This window comes from Manis javanica, chromosome 17, assembly GCF_040802235.1.
Source record: "Manis javanica isolate MJ-LG chromosome 17, MJ_LKY, whole genome shotgun sequence".
NCBI lineage: Eukaryota > Metazoa > Chordata > Mammalia > Pholidota > Manidae > Manis > Manis javanica.
This window is the reverse complement of record NC_133172.1, coordinates 10,872,651-10,896,326: the sequence shown is the minus strand read 5'-3', so window position 1 is coordinate 10,896,326 and position 23,676 is coordinate 10,872,651. Positions and strand designations below refer to the sequence as shown.

At 36.5% G+C, this 23,676-nt stretch overlaps 1 protein-coding gene across 6 annotated transcripts in view; it reads right to left on the bottom strand.

Moving 5' to 3' along the window:
- Window positions 1–6,028: 6,028 nt before the first annotated feature.
- The window catches only part of ZNF404 (zinc finger protein 404), a 37,727-nt gene continuing 20,079 nt past the window's right edge, over window positions 6,029–23,676 (bottom strand). For 2 of the 6 annotated variants that reach the window (XM_073226062.1, XM_073226063.1), the window contains exons 3-5: window positions 20,119–20,198; window positions 15,791–15,917; window positions 6,029–9,005 (exon numbers count right to left, since the gene is read on the bottom strand). In XM_073226062.1, coding sequence (XP_073082163.1) covers window positions 7,480–9,005; window positions 15,791–15,917; window positions 20,119–20,130 — 1,665 coding nt within the window. In that variant the 5' untranslated portion in view covers window positions 20,131–20,198 and the 3' untranslated portion in view covers window positions 6,029–7,479. Of the gene's footprint in view, window positions 9,006–15,790; window positions 15,936–20,118; window positions 20,199–23,676 lie in introns of those variants that run through there. The other 4 variants (XM_037012344.2, XM_073226064.1, XM_073226065.1 and 1 more) reach the window with 3 other exon arrangements.

The following is a 23,676-nucleotide window of genomic DNA, read 5'->3' as shown; positions in this document are numbered from 1 at the left end:
GAGAGTGGGCATCCTCTTGTTTCCGAATGCTTTATTGGATATTCTACCCTTCCTCCTTCCCTTTCCCTTCTCTTTCCTTTCCCTTCTCTTTACCTTCTGTTCCCCTTTCCTTTCTTTCTTTCTCTTTTTTCTTCACTGCTTGATTTTATTTCCTACTATTTTATTTGGAATTTGTATATCTCATGAGTGAGACTGTGTAATAGTTTTAATATATTTGTATTTTTGCATTGCAATTATCTAGTTAAACTGTATGACTTGGGTTTTGTTTTGAATGGGAGATATTTTTTATTTATTTTATTTATTTCAATTTTTGTATTTTGATATCATTACTGTACCAGTACTTGAACAACATTATGGTTGCTAGACTCTCCTATAATCAAGTCCCCCCCACATACCCCATTACAGTCACTGTCCATCAGTGTAGTAAGTCTTCTCTGTATATGCTGCCTTTCCCGTATCCCCACCTGCTACATTATGTGTGCTAATCGTAATGCCCCGTGTTCCCCCTTCTCCCTCCCTTCCAACCCATCCTCCCCAGTCCCTTTCCCTTTGGTAACTCTTAGTCCATTCTTAGGTTTTGTGAGTCTGCTGCTGTTTTGTTCCTTCAGTTTTTCTTTGTTCTTATACTCCACATATGAGTGAAATCACTTGATAATTGTCTTTCTCCACCTGGCTTATTTCACTGAGCATAATACCCTCTAGCTCCAACCATGTTCTTGCAAATGGTAGGATTTGTTTTCTTCTTATGGCTGAATAATATTCCATTGTGTATATGTACCACATCTTCTTTATCCATTCATCTACTGATGGACACTTAGGTTGCTTCCATTTCTTGGCTATTGTAAATAGTGCTGTGATAAAAATAGGGGTGCATCTGTCTTTTTGAAACTGGGCTGCTGCATTCGTAGGATAAATTCCTAGAAGTGGAGATTCTGGGTCAATAGGTATTTCTTTTGAGCTTTTTGAGGAGCCTCCATACTACTTTCCACAATGGTTGAACTAATTTACATTCCCAGCAGCAGTGTAGGAGGGTTCCTTTCTCCACAACCTCGCCAACATTTGTTGTTGTTTGTCTTTTGGATGGTAGCGATCCTTACTGGTGTGAGGTGGTATCTCATTGTGGTTTTAATTTTCCTCTCTCCGATGATTAGCCATGTGGAGCATCTTTTCATGTGTCTGTTGGCCATCTGAATTTCTTCTTTGGAGAACTGTCTGTTCAGCTCCTCTGCACACTTTTTAATTATATTATTTGCTTTTTCTTTATTGAGGTGTCTTTGCTTTTTCTTTATTGAGGGTATAATGTAGGATGCCTTTTTGTTCTATTGACGGTATTCTTTGCTGTACAGAAGCTTTTTAGCTTGATATAGTCCCACTTGCTCATTTTTGCTTTTGTTTCCCCTGCCCGGGGAGATATGTTTATGAAGAAGTTGATCATGTTTATGTCCAAGAGATTTTTGCCTGTTTTTTTCTAAGAGTTTTATGGTTTCATGACTTACATTCAGGTCTTTGATGCATTTCAAGTTTCCTTTTGTGTATGGGGTTAGACAATGATCCAGTTTCATTCTCTTACATATAGCTGTCCAGTTTTGCTAACACCAGCTGTTGAAGAGGCTGTCATTTCCCCATTGTATATCCATGGCTCCTTTATCATATATTAATTGACCATATATCTTTGGGTTAATATCTTGGCTCTCTATTCTGTTCCACTGGTCTATGGGTCTGCTCTTGTACCACTACCAAATTGTCTTGATTACTGTGGCTTTGTAATAGAGCTTGAAGTTGGGAAGCGAGATCCCCCCTGCTTTATTCTTCCTTCTCAGGATTGCTTTGGCTATTTGGGTCTTTTGTGGTTCCATATGTATTTTAGAACTATTTCCTGTAGTTTGTGGAATAATGCTGTTGGTATTTTGATAGGGATTGCATTGAATCTGTAGATTGCTTTAGGCAGGATGGCTATTTGACAATATTAATTCTTCCTAGCCAAGAGCATGGGATGAATTTCCATTTGTTAGTGCCCTCTTTAATTTCTTTTAGGAGTGTCTTGTAGTTTTCAGGGTATAGGTATTTCACTTCCTTGGTTATGTTTATTCCTAGGTGTTTTATTTTCTTGATGCAATTGTGAATGAAACTTTTCCTGATTCCTCTTTCTGCTAGTTAATTGTTAGTGCATAGGAATGCAACAGATTTCTGTGTATTGATTTTGTGTCCCACAACTTTGCTAAATTCAGATATTAGTACTAGTAGTATTGGAATGGATTCTTTAGGGTTTTTTATGTACAATATCATGTACTCTGCAAATAGTGACAGTTTGGCTTCTTCTTCACTATTCTGGATGCCTTTTATTTCTTTGTGTTGTCTGATTGCTGTGGTTAGGACTTCCAGTACTATGTTGTATAAAAGTGTGTAGAGTGGGCATCCTTGTCTTGTTCCCCATGTTAGGGGAAAAGCTTTCAGCTTCTCGCTGTTAAGTATGATGTTGGCTGAGGGTTTTTCATATATGACCTTTATTATGTTGAGGTACTTGCCCTCTATACCCATTTTGTTGAGAGTTTTTATCATGAATGGATGTTAAATTTTGTCAAATGTTTTTCAGCATCTATGGAGATGATCATGTGGTTTTTATCCTTTTTGTTGATGTGATGAATGATGTTTATGGATTTTCAAATGTTGTATCTTCCTTGCATCCCTGAGATGAATCCCACTTGGTCATGGTGTATGATCCTCTTATATATTTTTGAATTCGGTTTGCTAATATTTTGTTGAGTTTTTTTGCATTGATATTCATCAGGGATATTGTTCTGTAATTTTCTTTTTTTGTGGGGTCTTTGCCTGGTTTTGGTATTAGAGTGATGAGGACTTTGTAGAATGAGTTTGGAAGTATTCCCTCCTCTTCTATTTTTTGGAAAACTTTAAGGAGAATGGGTATTAGGTCTTCTCTAAATGTCTGATAAAATTCAGCAGTGAATCCATTTAGCCTGCGAATTTTGTTCTTGGGTAGTTTTTTGATTACTGATTCAATTTCATTGCTGGTAATTGGGTTGATCCCGAGCTGCTGTGGGTGGGGGACCCTTGGGATTGCCCAGGACACTGGCAGGAGTTGCAGGCAAGCAGCGTGTGTTCACCCTGAGAATAAAGCCCCTTTGTGCCTTCCAGGCTCTGTGCCATCTCTCCACTGTGCCGGGCATCTGTGTGTAGGGAGCAGCCTCTGGGTTTGGCTTGGTTAGCTGTGCACTGGGAGAAGACTCTGTGTGGTTGCTGTGGGCAGGGCTGCTCCCCAGCTGGTCCAAAGCAATGGGGGGTCAGCTGGTTTGCTTGCAGTGCTGGCATGGTGGAATGAATGGCAGGCTGCTTATTACCATGAGGGGCTTTGCAGCTGCATTGCCACCCAGGGGGTTAGGGCACCTGAAGTTCCTTAGAGTTCCCAGCCTGCTGGGCTGAGTGTGCCAGAATGATTTTGTCTACCTGTTAAACCCTTGTCCCTTTAAGACTTTTAAGGCACCCTCTTTTCTTTTGTCCCAGGGCAGCCGGCTGTGGGGACTTGTTCGCAGTCTTAATCTTGGATTTTACTTTTCTGCTTCTCTAATATCCAGCACACCATGCAACGTGTGTCTGTGCTCCTGGTGCAGATTACTAGGGCTGATTATTTAGTAGTCCTGTGCTTCCCCTTCCTCCCCACTCTGATTCTTTTCCTCCCACCAGTGAGTTGGGGTTGGGGGAGTCCTCGGGTCCCACTGGGTCACGGCTTTGTATCTTACCCTTTTCGTGAGATGCCGAGTTCTCGCAGATGTAGATGTAGCCTGGCTGTTGTACTGTATCTTCTGGTTTCTCTTTTAGGAGTAGTTGTCTTTGCTCTATTTTCAAAATACATATGGTTTTGGGAGATTTCCACTGCCCTACTCACGCCACCATCTTGAGAATCCCCACCTCATTCAGTTTTCTCTGATGCCCCTCTCATTCTCACCCCATGTCTAATACATTCTATATGGCCACCAGACTGAACTAAGACAGAAGACTGTGACTGAAGAATTGGCTTTTTTATCTAATTTTAATTTAAATTAAATCTGAAGCAGTGAAAATTATTTCCCCATTACTGACTTTATTGTGTTGATAGGACATTTTACTCTTAACATTGCACTGCATAGACACTATTTTTGTATTATACTGCATATGTTGTGTGTATATGTTGTTTCTAGTATTATGCATAAATATCACTAATTGATGTCATGAAATTGATGTGTTTATGTGACTATTTTATGAAGACATGAGTTAGAGTAATATGAAGGAAGTAATTGGTAATTAAGTTACTTATTCCTTTAATTATAATTCATCCTAGGTTAAAAAATAAGTGTGTACACATTTTAAAAACTTAAAATGAAAGCAGACTAATGATGCAGAATTATGTGGAGATCAGTACTATGACTAGAGTAGTGAAAAAAAAGAAAAAGAAAAAGAAAAAGGAAGCTGGAGAAAGATATATTGTGGATTTCACAATACCAGTTGCAATTTGCTGTGATATAGCAAATTAAAAAAGCTGTTTGATAATGTAAAGAAGTTTAAAGTGGACAACGTTGTGGGACATTCTCAGCAAATCATAGTAAATTTGATGAGAAATTTCCTCATGAGAAGCAAACAGGGATAGATGAAATTAGTTGACTGAAATCAGAATTAAGTATGCAAGAAGAAATTTTAATTTTAAAGCATAATCTGAGTTTATAACTTTGTCTAGCTATAAAATGGCTTCGAGTCTTCCACAAAATATATTTTAGGTGGAGAGGTAAATTACTAATTATTGAAGTTTTGTTAGGATAGTATGAGAAAAGACTAAAAATTATACTGCCCACAGAATATCTAACAATATCAAAGATCAAATAACTCAAAATTAGAAATGCTACACATACTCTTCTTTAGCATTATATAAGTTGTACAATATAAGATACTGCCCAAATAATACTCTGGGTTTGTTTTGCCTTAAAAGACTTCCAAACCAAAATGAAGTGTTGTCAATTTGCAGCCTACAAAATCAAAGTCATAGCATAGCTATTTTTTAATCTTTTGCAAATGTCAAAAGAGGATTTCTGCTAGGTTTAAAAAAATTCATCTCTATTTCAATAGCTGGTACACCAACTATGTTAGGTTAAAATGTGGATTCCTTGATATTTCAAGGCAAAAGATGATGTCTTCCTAATTGCTTTGCTCCACAGTGTAAGTATCATGTTATAGAATATACATGTAAATATTATGAATTAATCATCTTCACTTTATGGAAGTGTTGAAACAAAAACTATGTTCTTTATCAATGCTCATTGGTTGAATGGTGGAAGTTTTCAAAGGCTTATTGTCTTTGAACTACAAGATATTCTTAAAAAAAGAAAACCTTGCAAAATATTCCATAACTCTTCCTCCCCAAATATGACAGTGTGGTTTGTCTTCCCTCCAGCATCAAACACTGCATATGAACAAATAAAATCTGAAATTATACAGAAAGGAGAAGCTTTTTTTGTAGCCTAGCTAATGGTGGAATACTTGTTGAAACTGAAACTTTTCATATGTTGATAATTTTATGTCTTTCTAGCATGAATCAATATACAGAATAATTAAAACATAAAAGCAGTATGAAAATGCAATGAAAAAACAGAAAATAGAAACTATGAAAAAGTACTCAACGAAAATTTTAGAAGTGACAAATGTAACATCTCAAATTAAACATCTAGTAAACATAACAGCAGAATTGAGGTAACAGAAAAGAATCAGCAAACATGAAAACAGAGCAATCCAATCTGAAAAACAGAAAAAAGGTTGAAGATAAATAACAGAGCCAGTGACCTGTGAGGCAATAAAAAAATAATAATGATAATGATAAAAAAATAAATGACATTTGACTACTTGGAATTCCAGAAGGAGAAGGGTAGAGAAAAATATTTGAAAATATAATGTTTCCAAATTTGGTAAAAGGTGTAAGTGTAAATTTCAAAGGTTCAGAGAATCATAGAGGATTAACACAAAGAAAACTACACATAGGCACAACATATTCAAACAGCTGAAAACCAAATGTAATAAGAAAATCGACATCATGTAGAGAAAATACGCTTTACATACAGAGGAAAAACAATTTAAATGACTTATCACCATTGGCCAGAAGCCAGTGGTACTTATCTTTTTTAAAAATACAAAACAAAACCCAGAATTCTATGGCAAGAAAAAATCCTTCCAGAACAAAGGCATTTATGTAAAACAAACAATAGAAATTCATCACCAGCAGATATGCACTCCAAGAAATGCTAAATTAAATTCTTCAAGCTGCAGGGAAATGATACCAGGTGGAAATTCAGATCATTGGGAAGGAATGAAGGGCATGGGAAATGGTAAATACATGGATAAACATAAAAGATGGGATGGGGGGTTAGCCTTAATTTCTTTGAAATTTGTACGACTGCTTAAATATCTGAGTGTCACTGTGACTTTCCAAAAAAAAGCTAAGTTACAAAAGAGGTGGAGAGTAAGTTCTTGACCAAAGGAGACTCAAAAGCTATTGTCATATAAAACATATAAGCTTAATTTAATTTTTGGATTTAAAAAAGACCCAGCACTTTCAGAAGCCATTCTTTATGCACAACTGGAGAAATTTGTAAATGGACTAAATATTGTAGAATGTTATAGGGTTACTGTTAATGTTTTTAGTTGACAAAAGCTTTGTGGTCATGTAAAAGACTATCTTTAATTCTCAGAGCTGTATATGGATTTTTTAGGGGTGAAGGGATCTCTAAAACATTCACTCAAAAGCACAGCAAAATACATCGTCAACATGTAATAATGATATGTGCACCTGTATATATTTTATACACACACACACACAAACACATTTCATACATATAAGAAAGATGTTGAAACCAGGTGCAGGGCAAACAAACCTTCATTGTACAACTTTTGTTATACCCTTTATATAAAAATGAAAACTTCCAAAAACATTAGGAATACTTTCCTAAGTCAACATCTGTCTTTTGGCTACCCTAATTTCCAATCTCTTTGAATTATGGGGAATGTTGATTGTATGTTATCTGTGTTATAGAATTTGTTGTGAGAAAACTTCAAATCACTTCAATTTTCAACAGCTATACTGTCAATACTCAAAAAAAGGCACAAGGTTTCTTCCTGTTATCTTCAGGGGGTTGAGCTTTGAGTAAAAGTTTCTTTTAAAATACTTTCTATGAGATTTTTGACCAGAATAAATGATCTTAAGTAAAATATGAATGGAGTGATTAAAAAAATATGGTATATGGTCATAGGGTCTTCCTTCTATATTAATTTATAGTCATACTAGTGATTATCATAAAAATAACATCCAGTAAACAAATACTATGTGTCAGATGCCTTCCAAGCATTTATTTTTTATGTTAGTTTAATCTTTACTGTAACATTTTCAGGTGGCAGAATGGTGATAATGGTAAAGGATGCACCATGGCTGATGACTTTCCAACCACATCACATTAATAGTCTCTTACAAGTGTGAAGCCTTTGATGTTGAGTAGGTTGACAGCAATGAGCAAACGTCTTCCCACATTCTTTACATTTGTGTGGCTTCACACCAGTATGAATTCTCTGATGTTCAGTAAGTCGATCACTACGACTAAAGGCCTTACCGCATTCTTTACATTCATAGGGTTTTTCACCAGTATGTATTCTCTTATGTCGAGAAAGAGCTGAGACAGAACGAAATGCCCTCTTACATTCTTTACATATATATGGTTTCAAATCAGTATGAATTGTCTGGTGATAAATTAGTTGAGAATTAAGTCTAAAGGTTTTTCCACATTCCTTACATTCATAAGGTTTCTTTCCAGCATGAATTGACTGATGTGTTTTAAGACCTCCAACACGACTGAAGGCTTTCCCACATTGTTTACATTCATATGGTTTCAAATCAGTATGAATTATCTGATGTTGAATAAGGTATGAATGAAGCTTGAAAGTCTTTCCACACTTTTTGCATTCATGTGGCTTCTCACCTGTATGAATTCTCTGATGTTGTATAAGCTGAGAGCCCCTACAGAAGGCCTTCCCACATTCCTTACAATCATAGAGTTTCTCACTACTATGACTTCTCTTATGCTGAAGAAGGCTTGAAATCCTACTAAAGGCCTTACCACATTCCTTACATTCATGAGGCTTCTCACCAGTATGACTTCTCTGATGTTCAATAAGTAAATATCTGTGAACAAAGGCCTTTCCACATTGGTTACATTTGTATGGTTTCTCACCAGAATGGATTTTCTTATGTTGATAAAGACTTGCACGATGACCAAAGGCCTTTCCACATTCCTTACATATGTAGGGTTTCACACCACGATGAATTTTCTGATGTAGACACATATGTCGGTACAATCTAAAAGTTTCCCCACATTCTTTACATTCATAGGGTTTCAAACCAATATGAATTTTCTGATGTACAGTTAGATGAGAAGGACGTTTAAAAGCTTTCCCACATTGCTTACATTTATAGGGTTTTATACTAGTGTGAATGATCTGATGTTGTAAAAGGTGTGAATAAAACCTAAAGGCCTTCTTACATCCATTACATTCATAGGACTTCAGAGCAGTGTGAGTCTTTTTATGTCTAATAAAATGCTGGAGAGCTTTAAAGGCCTTCCCACATTCCTTGCATTCATAGGGTCTCACACCAATATGGTCTCTTAGATGTTTAGTAAAATGTGTATATTTTCTATAGCTCTTTCTATATTCTTTACATTCATAGGATTTCTCTGTAGTGTGAATCCTCTGATGTAAAGGGAGGAGAGGTATGTACTTTGTGAATGTCATTTGACTAAAACAATCCACTTTAGGTTCCTGTTGTCTTCCAAATTCAATGTTGCAGTGTGGGTTATTTCTTAAAATAAATCCCAATAAGTTGAAAGTTTTACTTCTTTTCATTCTCTCCCAATGGTGTGAATTTACTTCTTGACTGATTTTTTCTGAAGATAACTTGTTGGTCTCAGTTGTAAAATCAAAGTCTGAAAGAAAATGAGAAAAGAAACAAATGCGATTTTCCTGTACTGGGGGTGAGGAAGGCCATCTATAGTAAAAATAGTGATAAACTGAAAAGTATATTCATAGAAGTAAAAGGGTCAAGAGGGATTAAAGATGGTGGCATGAGAGGTGATAACAGAGAACTTCTCCCAAAACCACATATAGTAAGAAAGCATAGTTAATACAACTAATTCTAAAAGAGCAACAGGAAAGAAGGCTGCACAAGACAATATACATCTGGAGAATAAAGCAAAAACAGGGTAACGTACCAAAGCCTTGATCCGGCGGGACCCAAACCCCACCCCCAGCTCACCAGCAGGAGGGAGAGAAACAGAGCGGGGAGGGGGTGGAGGCCTAGGACTGCTGAACACTCAGCCCTGGAGATCTGCTCTTGGAGCACAAGCCTACATTGCATGGTGCTCTGGAGATTAGTGGAGTTGGAAAGCTAAGACAGGCTGAATGCTTAGGTTAGAGAGACTGAGATTCCAGCTGTTTGTGGAGGACAGGGATTCACATCCAGCCACTCTGGGACAAAGGAAAGGCAGGCAGTCTGAGAAGCTTCCTAGCAGCAAGAGGGCTGCTGAAGGGGCACTGATTACATGGAGCTTGGTGCTCAGGAAAACGGAAAGGTGGGCAAGGTTGTCTGGGTATGCTCTGCCCAGCAGGTTGGGAATTTTCAGAAACTTCAGGTGCTGCATCCCCCTGGGTGGCTACTCAGCTTGGAGACATCCCACAGTGATACGCACCCTACTGTGCTTTCCTCCTGGCCTGCCAGCACAGGTTCACAAACTGGCAGTCACTGCCCTGGCATCAGGCCAGCCAAAGGGAGGCCCCGCCTACAGCAGCTACAAATGCAAAGCACAGAGGCTGACACCTGTGTGCTCGGCCCACTGGTTCTGACAGTGGACACAGGCACTGCAGCTGGGAAGCAGGAAACAGCTCTTTCCTCCCCTGCGGGCACTAGCGCCACTCCCCTGCAACCCCTGACATCACTCCAAGGGCTGAGCAGCTCCACAGACTACAGTTTCTGGGCACTACAGGGCACCACATACAAATATGAAATGTCAAAGGAACCTGGTTCAAGCCAAAATCTCACAAACACCAGAAAAAGGCCCAAGTGAAACAACTCACCAGTATTCCTGAAAGAGAGTTCAAAATAAAAATCATAAACATGCTCCTGTAGGTACAGAAAAATATTCAAGAACAAATTTAGGACAGAGATTCAATTGTTGAAGAACACAACAGAGGCTATTAAAAGCATATTAGATACAGTGGAGGAGATGATAAATGAAATAGAAATCAGAGAAGAGGAATACAAAGAAGCCGAAGCACAGAGAGAAAAAAGGATCTCTAGGAATGAAAGAATATTGAGAGAACAGTGTGACCAATCTAAACGGAACAATATTTGTATTATAGGGGTATGAGAAGAAGAAGAGAGAGAAAAAGGGATAGAAAGTGTCTTTAAGGAAGTAACTGCTGAAAACTTCCCCAATCTTGGGAAGGAGACAGACTCTAAGGCCATGGAGGTGCACAGATCTCCCAACACAAAGGAATCAAGGAGGAAAACACCAAGACATATAATAATCAAAATGGCAAAGATTAAGGATAAGGACAGACTATTAAAAGCAGCCAGCGAGAAAAATAAGATCACATACAAAGAAAAACCCATCGCTATCACCAGACTTCTCAGCAGAAACTGTATACACCAGAAGGGAGTGGCAGGATGTATTTAATGCAATGAAGCAGAAGGGGGCTTGAACCAAGAATACTTTATCTGACAAGATTATCATTTACATTTGAAGGCGGGATTAAACAATTTCCAGATAAGCAAAAGCTAAAAGAATTTACCTCCCACTAACCATGTCTACAGTGAATTTTGGAGGGACTGCTACAGATGGAAGTGTTCCTAACATTCCAGAAGTAATAAAAAGGGATAGATAAAGCATAGAGAATATGATACCTAATATAAAAAGAATGGAGGCAGAAGGAAAGGACAGAAAAAAGTAAAAAGAACCTTTAGATTGTTTGTAATAGCATAGCATACTAAGCGAGTTAAGTTAGACTGTTAGATAGTAAGGAAGTTACCCTTGAACCTTTGGTAATCATGAATCTAAAGCCTGCAATGGCAGTAACTACATACCTATCGATAACTGCCCTAAATGTAAATGATCTGAATGTACTAATCAAAAGAATTAGTCACTGAATGGAATAAAAAACAGGACCCAACTATATGCTGCCTACAAGAGATTCATTTCAAACCCAAAGACATACACAGACCAGAAGTGAAGGGATGTAAAAAGATATTTCATGCAACTAATAGGGAGAAAAAAGCAGGTGTGGCAGTACTTGTATCAGACAAAATCGATTTCAAAACAAAGAAAGTCACAAGAGACAAAGAAGGACATTACATAACAATAAAGGGGTCAATCCAACAAGAGGATATAACCATTATAAACATCTATGAACCTAACACAGGAGCACCTACATATGTGAAACAAATACTAACAGAATTAAAAGGGGAAATAGAATGCAATGCATTCATTCTAGGAGACATCAACACACCACTCACTCCAAAGGACAAATCAACCAGACAGAAAATAAGTAAGAAGACAGAGGCATTGAACAACACATTAGAACAGATGGACCTAACAGACATCTACAGACCTCTACACCCAAAAGCAGCAGGATACACATTCTTCCCAAGTGCGCATGGAACATTTTCAAGAATAGATCACATACTAGGCCACAAAAAGACCCTCAGTAAATTCAAAAAGACTGAAATTGTTCCAACCAGCTTCTCAGATCACAAAGGTGTGAAACTAGAAATAAACTATGCAAAGAAAACAAAAAAGTCCACAAACACATGGAGGCTTAACAACATGCTCCTAAATAACCAATGGATCAATGACCAAATAAAAACAGAGATCAAGCCATATATCAAGACAAATGACAACAATAATTTAACACTGCAAAATCTGTGGGACACAGCAAAGGCCATGCTAAGAGGGAAGTATATGGCAAAACAGGCCTACCTCAGGAAAGAAGAACAATCCCATATGAACAATCTAAACTCACAATTAATGATACTAGAAAAAGAACAAATGAGGACCAAAGTCAGTAGAAGGAGGGACATAATAGAGATTAGAGCAGAAATAAGTAAAATTGAGAAGAATAAAATAATAGAAAGAATCAATGAAAGCAGGAGTTGGTTCTTCAAAAAAAATAAACAAACAAAAAAATAAACCCTAGCCAGACTTATCAAGAAAAAAAGAGAGTCTACACACATAAACAGAATCAGAAATGAGAAGGGAAAAATCACGCCGGACACCACAGAAATACAAAGAATTATTAGAGAATACTATGAAAAATTATATGCTGACAAACTGGATAACCTAGAAGAAATGCACAACTTTCTAGAACCTTCCAAGGCTGACCCAGAGAGAAACAGAAAATCTGAACAGACCAATTACTACAACGAAATTGAATTGGTAATCAACAAAATACCTAAGAACAAAACGACTGGTCCGGATGGCTTCACTGTTGAATTTTATCAAACATTTAGTGAAGACCTAATACTCATTCTCCTTAAAGTTCTCCAAAAAATAGAAGAGGAGGGAATACTTCCAAACTCACTCTACAAAGCCAGCATCACCCTAATACCAAAATCAGGCAAGGACACCACAAGAAAAGAAAAGTACAGACCAGTAACTCTGATGAACATAGATGCAAAAATACTCAACAAAATATTAGCAAACTGAATTCAAAAATACATAAAAAAGATCATCCATCATGATCAAGTAGGATTTATTCCAGGGATGCAAGGATGGTACAACATTTGAAAATCCATGAACATCATCCACCACATCAACAAAAAGGACAAAGACCACGTGATCATCTCCATAGATGCTGAAAAAGCATTTGACAAAATTCAACATCCATTCATGATAAAAACTCTCAACAAAATGGGTATAGAGGGCAAGTAACTTAACATAATAAAGGCCATATATGATAAACCCACAGCCAATATCATACTGAAGAGCAAGAAGCTGAAAGCTTTTCCCCTGAGATTGAGAACAAGACAAGGATGCCCCCTCTCCCCACTGTTATTCAACATAGTACTGGAGGTCCTAGCCACGGCAATCAGACAACACAAAGAAATAAAAGGCATCCAGATTGGCAAGGAAGAAGTCAAACTGTCACTATTTGCAGATGACATGATATTGTACATAAAAAGCCCCAAAGAATCCACTCCAATACTACTAGATCTAATATCTGAGTTCAGCAAAATTGCAGGATACAAAATTAATACACAGAAATCTGTTGCATTCCTGATACAAAATTAATACACAGAAATCTGTTGCATTCCTATACATTAATGATGAACTAGCAGAAAGAGAAATCAGGAAAACAATTCCATTCACAGTTGCACGAAAAAGAATAAAATACCTAGGAATAAACCTAACCAAGGAAATGAAAGACCTATACTCTGAAAACTACAAGATACTCATGAGAGAAATTAAAGAAGATACCAGTAAATGGGAACACATCCCATGCTCATGGATAGGAAGAATTAATATTGTCAAAATGGTCACCCTGCCTAAAACAATCTAAGGATTCAATGCAATCCCTATCAAAATACCATCAGCATTCTTCAATGAACTACAGAAAATAGTTCTAAAATTCATATGGAACCAGAAAAGACCCCGAATAGCCAAAGCAATCCTGAGAAGGAAGAATAAAGCTGGGGGGATTACCCTCCCGACTTCAATCTCTACCACAAAGCAACAGCAATCAAGACAATTTGGTGCTGGCACAAGAACAGACCCACAGACCAATGGGACAGACAAGAGAGCCCAGATATAATCCCAAGCATATATGGTCAATTAATATACGACAGAAGAGCTATGGACATACAATGGGGAAACGACAGCCTCTTCAACAAGTGGAGTTGGCAATACTGGACACCTACATGCAAGAGAATGAAACTGGATTATTGTCTAACCCCATACACAAAAGTAAACTCGAAATGGATCAAAGGCTTGGATGTGAGTCATGAAATCATAAAACTCTAAGAACATAGGCAAAAGTCTCTTCAATATAAACATGAGCAACTTTTTTCTGAACACATCTCCTCAGGCAAGGGAAACAAAAGCAAAAATGAACAAATGGGACTACATCAAGCTCAAAACCTTCTGCACAGCAAAGGACACCATTGGTAGAACAAAAAGGCATCCTACGGTATGGGAGAATATACTTGTAAATGACATATCTGACAAGGGGTTAACATCCAACATATATAAAGAACTCACACGTCTCAACACTCAAAAAGCAAATATCCCTATTAAAAAATGGGCGGAGGATCTGAAGAGACAAGTCTCCAAAGAAGAAATTCAGATAGCAAACAGACACATGAAAAGAAGCTCCACCTGACTAATTATCAGGGAAATGCAAATTAAAACCATGAACAGATATCACCTCACACCATTTAGGATGGCCAACATCCAAAAGAGAAGGAACAACAAATGCTGGCAAGGATGTGGAGAAAGGGAACCCTCCTACACTGATGGTGGGAACGTCAATTAGTTCAACCATTGTGGAAAGCAGTATGGAGGTTTCTCAAAAAACTCAAAATAGAAATACCATTTGACCCAGGAATTCCACTTCTAGGAATTTACCCCAAGAATGCAGGAGCCCAGTTTGAAAAAGACATATGCACCCCTATGTTTATTGCAGCACTGTTTACAATACCCAAGAATGGAAACAACATAAATGTCCACCAGTAGATGAGTGGATAAAGAAGGTGTGGTACATATACACAATGGAATATGATTCAGCCATAAGAAGAAAACAAATCCTACCATTTGCAACAACATGGATGGAGCTAGAGGGTATTATGCTCAGTGAAATAAGCCAGGCAGAGAAAGACAAATATCAAATGATTTCACTCATATGTGGAGTATAAGAACAAAGAACAAAATGAAGGAACAAAACAGCAGCAGACCCACAGAACCCAAGAATGGACTAACAGTTACCAAAGGGAAAGGGACTGGGGAGGATGGGTGGGAAGGGAGGGATAAGGGCGGGGAAAAAGAAAGAGGGCATTATGATTAACATGTATAATGTTAGGGGGCACGGGAAGGGCTGTGCAACACAGAGAAGACAAGTAGTTATTCTACAGCATCTTACTACGCAGATGGACAGTGGCTGTAATGGGGTAGTTGGGGGTGTCTTGGTGATGGGGAGAGTCTAGTAAACATAATGTTTCTCATGTAATTGTAGATTAATGATACCAAACTAAAAAAAATAAAATAAAATAAAAACATAATGTTCTTGATTGATTCATTCTATCACTGTAAAAATTACCAAGGCCCTTTTGTGTAAAGAGAGCACCAGAACCCTATGTTACCTGTTCATGTAGGTGTATTTACAATTAAAATAGAATATTTACAGACATTCTAATATATACATAATATGAAATCTGTTTTGTTTACTAGTGATTATACAGAGGAAGTCCCAGAATTCAAACCTTTAGTCATTTAGAAAAGAAGCAATTGAAGGATGAGGCAAAGGGAGGCAGGAAGGTAAATGGAAGATTCAGGTGCTGAATGCAGGAGCCCATTTCCATGTAAAAAGGGCAAACTAGTCCTTTGAGAATATGGAGCAGAAATTTATGGGGCAGTTTTTTTGGGCATACAGCATCAAATACACAGTGGAGAAAGTGGGTATTTCACACCGCAAATTCTCCATTATTTCAGGCAGATGTCCTTACCTAGTGAGACCAAGTTAATATAATTCTCCAACATCACATCTCTGTACAAATCCCTCTGGTCTGAATTTAGGCATTCCCACTCCTCCTGAGAGAAATCTATGGCAATATCACTGAATGTCAATGGCACCTGAAATGAGAAACCCATGTATTATTTGTAAAAGAAAAAACTTTCAAGATGAAATACTGAATTGTAGCAAGGGCGCAATATATAAAGACAGGCACGCCAACGTTACAAGAGCATGACATGATGAGACAAGAATGAGTAAATTAGCATCTGAAGTAGACCGTCTACATAATCTTGAAGAATTCTATTAAAGTACACAAAATTTCTTTAAAAATATAGAAAAGTTAAATATTAATGTAAGAAAATAAATAATCTACACTTTCATAATTAACTGAAATAGCATATATGAGCATATTATCTACTATGTACCTAAATCACAGACTATTAGTAAATGCAAGTTCTCACATCTTTTCAAGGAATATGTAAAAAGAATTGATCTCTTTTTTCTAGAAAATGAACTATAAATCTCTTCCAGCCAAAATGGAATAACAGGGACGGGATTTCCCTTCTACATGAAATAACCAAAAACCTGGACAAAATCTTTGAAACAATGGTTTCAAAACAGAAAACACTGGGTAACGAAAACATGTGATCCCTGAGAGGCAAGTTACAAATGGAGTGAGCGCTACAGTTGCCCAGCTCACCGCCGGGGGGAGCACTACCATACAACTATTAGACTGGCTACAATTTAAAAGACTGACCATTTTTCAGGTCGTGGAAAAGATGGAACTCTAATACACTCTGATAGGAATGTAAAATGGTACAATCACTTTGAAAAATAGTTTACTGGTCTTAAAAAAAGTTTAACATCCATATGACACAGGCTTCCCACTCCTAGTGTTTACCCAAGAGAAATGAAAACGTATGTCGACAATACAAAGATCTGTGCATGAAGGTTCATAGCGGCTTTATTTGTAATAACCAAAAAGTGGAAAGAACCCAAATGTCCATCACATACGAATGTACAAACAAGTTGTGCTATATTCTGAGAATATAATACCAGTCAGCAATGAAATGTAATACATTATTAATATATGCAACATGGATGAATCTCAAAATAAATACGGTAAGTGAAATGAGACAGATTTTTTTAAAGTATGTGATGTACCATTCCATTTCTAGAAAATACAAAGTAACCTACAGTGACAGAAGTTGCTTGGGCATAAAGGAGAGGGTGGAGAGGCCCTGAAAGGGGCAATTACAAAGGAGTATGAAAAAAATTTTGGAGTGATGGATATCTTTTTTATCTTCACTGTGATGATAATTTTGCAAATGTATATATATGTAAAAATTTTTTAATTCTACACTTTAAATATCAATTTATTGTTGATTTCACACAGCTGCTTTAAAAAGAAAAAATTCATACATTATATGTCAATTATATTTCAAAGAAAACTGACAAAGTTCTATCTTAGGAAATAAAGTTCATATAAAAATTAGGTAATTTTATCAAGACACAAGTTTATTATGTCAGATTATATCATAAGCATTTCCTTTATTCTTACAAATTAATGTTTTCATTGAGTCCCTCTTACAGGTGTTAGATATAATCTTTCTTAAGTGTTAAGGGAAAACAATACCATTCACAATTGCATCAAAAAGAATAAAATACCTAGGAATAAACCTCACCAAGGAAGTGAAAGACCTATACCCTGAAAACTATAAGACACTCTTAAGAGAAATTATAAAGAGGACACTAACAAATGGAAACTCATCCCATGCTCTTGGCTAGGAAGAATTAATACTGTCAAAATGGCCATCCTGCCCAAAGCAATCTACATTTAATGCAATCCCTTTCAAATTACCAACAGCATTCTTCAACAAACTGGAACAAATAGTTCAAAAATTCATATGGAACTACCAAAGACCCTGAATAGCCAAAGCAATCCTGAGAAGGAAGAATAAAGTGGGGGGGGGGGGGCGGATCTCGCTTCCCAACTTCAAGCTCTACTACAAAGCCATAGTAATCAAGACAATTTGGTACTGGCACAAGAACAGAGCCACAGACCAGTGGAACAGATTAGAGACTCCAGACATTAATTCAAACATATATGGTCAATTAATATATGATAAAGGAGCCATGGACATACAATGGGGAAATGACAGCCTTTTCAACAGTTGGTGTTGGCAAAACTGGACAGCTACATCTAAGAGAATGAAACTAGATCATTGTCTAACCCCATGCACAAAAGTAAATTCAAAATGGATCAAAGACCTGAATGCAAGTCATGGAACCATAAAACTCTTAGAAAAAAACATAGGCAAAAATCTCTTGGACATAAGCATGATCAACTTCTTCATGAACATATCTCCCCAGGCAAGGGAAACAAAAGCAAAAACGAACAAGTGGGACTACATTAAGCTGAAAAGCTTCGGTACAGCAAAGGAAACCATCAGTAGAGCAAAAAGGCATCCTACAGTATGGGAGAACATATTCATAAATGACAGATCCGATAAAGGGTTGACATCCAAAATATATAAAGAGCTCACACACCTCAACAAACAAAAAGCAAATAATCCAATTAAAAAATGGGCAGAGGAGCTGAACAGACAGTTCTTCGAAGAAGAAATTCAGATGGCCAACAGGCACATGAAAAGGTGCTCCACATCGCTTGTCATCAGAGAAATGCAAATTAAAACCACAATAAGATATCACCTCACACCAGTAAGGATGGCCACGATCCAAAAGACAAACAACAACAAATGTTGGCGAGGTTGTGGAGAAAGGGGAACCCTCCTACACTGCTGGTGGGAATGTAAATTAGTTCAACCATTGTCGAAAGCAGTATGGAGGTTCCTCAAAAAGCTCAAAATAGAAATACCATTTGACACAGGAATTCCACTTCTAGGAATTAATCCTAAGAATACAGCAGCCCAGTTTGAAAAAGACAGATGCACCCTATGATTATCGCAGCACTATTTACAATAGCCAAGAAATGGAAGCAACCTAAGTGTCCATCAGTAGATGAATGGATAAAGAAGATGTGGTACATATACACAATGGAATATTATTCAGCCATAAGAGGAAAACAAATCCTACCATTTGCAACAACATGGATGGAGCTAGAGGGTATTATGCTCAGTGAAATAAGCCAGGCGGAGAAAGACAAGTACCAAATGATTTCACTCGTATGTGGAGTATAAGAACAAAGGAAAACTGAAGGAACAAAACAGCAGCAGAATCACAGAACCCAAGAATGGACTAACAGTTACCAAAGGGAAAGGGACTGCGCAGGATGGGTGGGAAGGGAGGGGAGGGATAAGGGGGGGAAAAGAAAGGGGTCATTATGATTAGCATGTATAATGTGTGTGGGGGCATGGGGAGGGCTGTACAACAGAGAGAAGACAAGTAGTGGTTCTACAGCATCTTACTCTGCTGATGGACAGTGACTGTAATGGGGTTTGTGGGGGGGACTTGATGAAGGGGGGAGTCTAAGAAACAAAATGTTCCTCATGTAATTGTAGATTAATGATACCAAAAAAAAGTGTTTAGGGATTAATAACAATAATATTAAAATATAAAGTATTCTGCTATTATCACATTTAGGTTGGACACCAATCCTAACCTCTTCCCCACAGTTTAATATCATCTACCACATGTAGTTCTAGATGATCTTCCATTCTACAATCCCTTTCTGAACTCCTGTTCCTACGTTAGAACACACTAATGTAGGATAATTAAAAACAACATCCAATTCACTTAAAACCAGCAATTTCTCTTCCAATACAAAATGGGCCTTGGTACCTTATTCATTTCTCAGTGATTCCTTAACCAGATCTCTGATCTCTCTGTAGACAGGCACATCATTTCTACCCAAACCTAAGAGCTTTTCAAAGCTGAGGTCTCATCTCAGACTGAGACTGAGATGACTCATAACCCAACTCTCCTGTATCTACCTGGAGAAAGTTTTCACTCCTACGGTCAAACAGGACCATCATTTCTATACCACGAAACCATGAACCTTATAAAAGAAGCTCAAATATTTCCTTCAAGGTACTTCACTCTTTCAGTGCTCCAACACTGCTCTTGAGAGAAGACAGAACACTTAGAAGATGAATGAATTATTTGATGAATATGTGAAAATCAGTTCAAAAAAATGGAGTAAATGAGGAGGACACCGTCCTTCTTTGTAAGGGGAGAAACCATGAAATAGGGTCAGAGATACAGCTTTCCTAGATAGAAGGTTTCAGGGAAAAAGGATGAAAGTATTACATAAATTAAAAATCATAATATTTCATTAGGGAGAAAGAGACATCCACTTACCTGGGCCATCATTTTAGAATAGCCAATCTTCCTCAGGTTTTCTCTAGTAGAGAAGCCAAGTCCAGAGAACACAGAACTGGGGGGAAGAAAAAGAGACCTTTAGACCCAGTGTATTTCAGAACTTGAAAGGTAAGATAGCCTTTTCTTCTTTCTTCTTTATTCTTGATAAAGATTCCACTGTATAAAACCCAAGCATGGTAGTTAAGATATCACCTATCAAAAGACATAAGAGATGCTTTTAAGTAATAAGACACTGTCATTTTACAGGTATTCAATAATCAAATTATAAAGGGTGTAAAGGTAGGTGATGCACCAAGTATTAGTAAGGTCTCAGGGAAAAGAGAATTCTAAAGAGCATTCTCATGGTGTCCTGTAGACTTGTGAAAACCTAGTGTAATTGAGATGTAAGCAGATCACACACTAAGGTCAGAATCACGGGTAAATACAGGGCCTGTTATGGTGCCTTCCTCAGGAAAAATGGTGAAGAAAACAGAAATAAGCCAGCACACCAAATACACTTGATCCTGTTGTGGCCAAACCAAATTGAAGAGATGAGCTGTGGGCATCTGGCCCTGTGGTTCCTGAATGAAAACAGCAGCCGGTGGTGCCTGGACTTATAACACTACTTCTGCTGTCACAGTAAAGTCAGCCATCAGAAGACTGAAGGAATTGAAAGACCAGTAGAAGTGCTACCATTTGAAGATTAACAGACAATAAATGGATTAATTTATGTAATATAGTAAAAAAATGACCCAGAGATGATCAACATAGTGGAGCTAGTAGAAAGTACTTGAAAATATTATGATTAATATACTAAAGCAAAAAGAGGTAAGATAGGCAAAATGGATATCAATAGAGGAATAGAATCTTAAAAAATAGAATAATATAAACATTTTATAATTATAGAAGTATCAAAGTTGAAGAATGCATTGGATGGTTTTAACAGCAGAAGTAGTATTAGTCTACATAGTCAAATTAATAATAATCTTATGCAGAGAGAAAAAAGGAAAGAACAGACCAAACATAAATACAGGAAACAGTCAACTTGTGAAATTTAACACCTAAAACAAAATAGGATGGAAAATTTATTCAAAGAAATAATGGACAGTAAAATTCCAAATCTCATGAAATACCTTGATACACAAATCAAAAAGCTCAGCACATCTAACCGGATAAAATAAGGAAACCCATACCTAGGCACTTCATAGACAAATCGTTGAAAAACTTATCTTAAAAGTATGAAATTTTTAAAAAGATAGTTAAAAGAAAACAATAAAAAGAAATAGTTCATTTCTCAACAAAAATTATAGTGACCTAAAGAATGGATTACACCTTTAAGTGCTGAAGGAAAAAACTGACAACTCTGAATTTTATACCCAGAGAAAATCCTTTTCAGAAATGAAGATGAAGTAATGATTTTTTCAAACAAAGGCTGAGAGAATTTCTTACAACAGACCCACAGTATAAGAAATACTAAAGGACAACAGTAGGGCTAAAGGAAAATAATCCCAGATGGAAGAATGGATGTGTAAAAAACAATGAAGAACTGTAGACATAGTAAATATGTGACTAATATGACTGAACAAAGGGATAGCTTACAGTAACAAAAAATGCTTTGGGGCCCTAAAAAGAAGGAATGACAATAATAGTTAAAATATTGAATAAATGGAGTTAAAATTTTTTAATATTCTTACTTGGTATGTGATAAAAGCCCTAATTTAAAGGAGACTGTATCAAAGATACATCCTATAATATCTCAAGTAACTACTAAAAGAATGTACAACCAAAAAAGCTAATAGAGAAGATAAAATGGAATAATGATGAAAAATACCTGATTAATGCAAAAGACAGCAGGAAAAGGAGGACTAAAAAATAAAGAATGAATCGGACAAATAGAAAATATACAGTAAAATGACAGACTTAAACGAAACTATATCAATAATTGGAGAAAATTACAAGTGGATTAAACCTTGCAATTAAAAACTAAAACAAGTTAGATTGAAAAGTAAAACAGAATCAGTTATGCTGCTTATAAGAAACATACTTGAAATACAAAGACACAGACATGTTAAAAGTAAGAGTGGAAAAATATATTAGATGGTAACTAGAAGACTGCTGGCAGGTGTAAGTATACTAATAAGAAATAGAAGTACTTATTTATTTATAATTTACAGTTTTACAATTTACATTTATTTACCTATACTTCTTTATAGTTATTTATAAGATGACATAACATACTTTAATGCAAGATGTATAAGTAATAGAGACATGTTCTACAATTGAACAATATAACAATAGTCCTACATTTCTTACATACCTAAGAGCTTCAAAATATATAAAGCAAAAGTTAGCAGAATTAAAGGACAGACAAATTTATAATTAAGTTAGAATTTTTAATACCCTCCATTGGTAACTGATAACAGAAAGAAGAGAAGAATCAATAAGGTCATAGAAGTTTGAATGGGATTAACCAAACTGACCCAACTGAACATTATACTCCCAAACTACAGTCTACACATTCTTTTCAAATGCTCACGGCATATTTACCAGAATATTCTGGACCATAAGACAAGTATTTATAAATTTCAAATGATTAATATCAAATAAAGTCTATTTTCTGAACCCTTTGGGATTAACTTGGAACTCAAAAACCAGTATTTCTCAAATGTTTCCAAATATAAGAAATTTACTTCTTAATGAGTAGAGGTCAAAGAATAGATCGTAATGGAAACTAGAGAATATTTTGAGCTCAATGATAATGAAACTATGATATAACAAAGCTTGGGAGATGCAGCCAAATCACTGCTTACAAAGACATTATTAGCTTTAAATGTGTTTTTTTTTAAACAAATACAGATAAATGCCATTCATTGTTTAATCGCCATTGATAGCTACTAGGTGTACAAAGACATAGAGCAAATTACCAGTGAAATTATTATGCAAATCCTTTGTCAAATTACTTCAATGCCAAATAAATCCAGAATTTATTTTCCCCGAATGAGCAGTACGTGCATTTGTAATGATTTGTAATGACTGCCCACTTTTTTTCTTTCTTTTTATGTTTTGACGCCTTTCATCCAAACAGAAATATTTTGTAAAGATGGAAAAGTTAACAAGCAATGACCTATCTTGGGAGCTGGAAAAGGAAAAGCAAATTAAACCTAAAGAAGTACACTGTACTAAAAGAAGCCAATGACAAAATACCCAGACACACAATACAGAAAAATCAATAAAGCCAAAAGTTATTTCATTGGAGAAGTAAGACTGATAAGTCTCTAGCAATGCTAAGAGATCAAGAAAAAACTGCTGGTATCAGGAACATAAAATAAAATTAAATTGAAAACAATTTTATGAACAACATTATGACAAGCTCGAAAAATGTAGGTGGATTTAAAATTCCTTGAAACCATAGATAAGTTTTCACAAATGCCTAAGGTGCCTAACTGGTTTTCTTGATTTCACTGGAATTGGCTGGTAATTATAGGTATGCTTTGGTTATGTAACTGTACTCCTATTATGTTAATGTGTGTGCGCAATGTAATTAGTAGTTTAAAACCT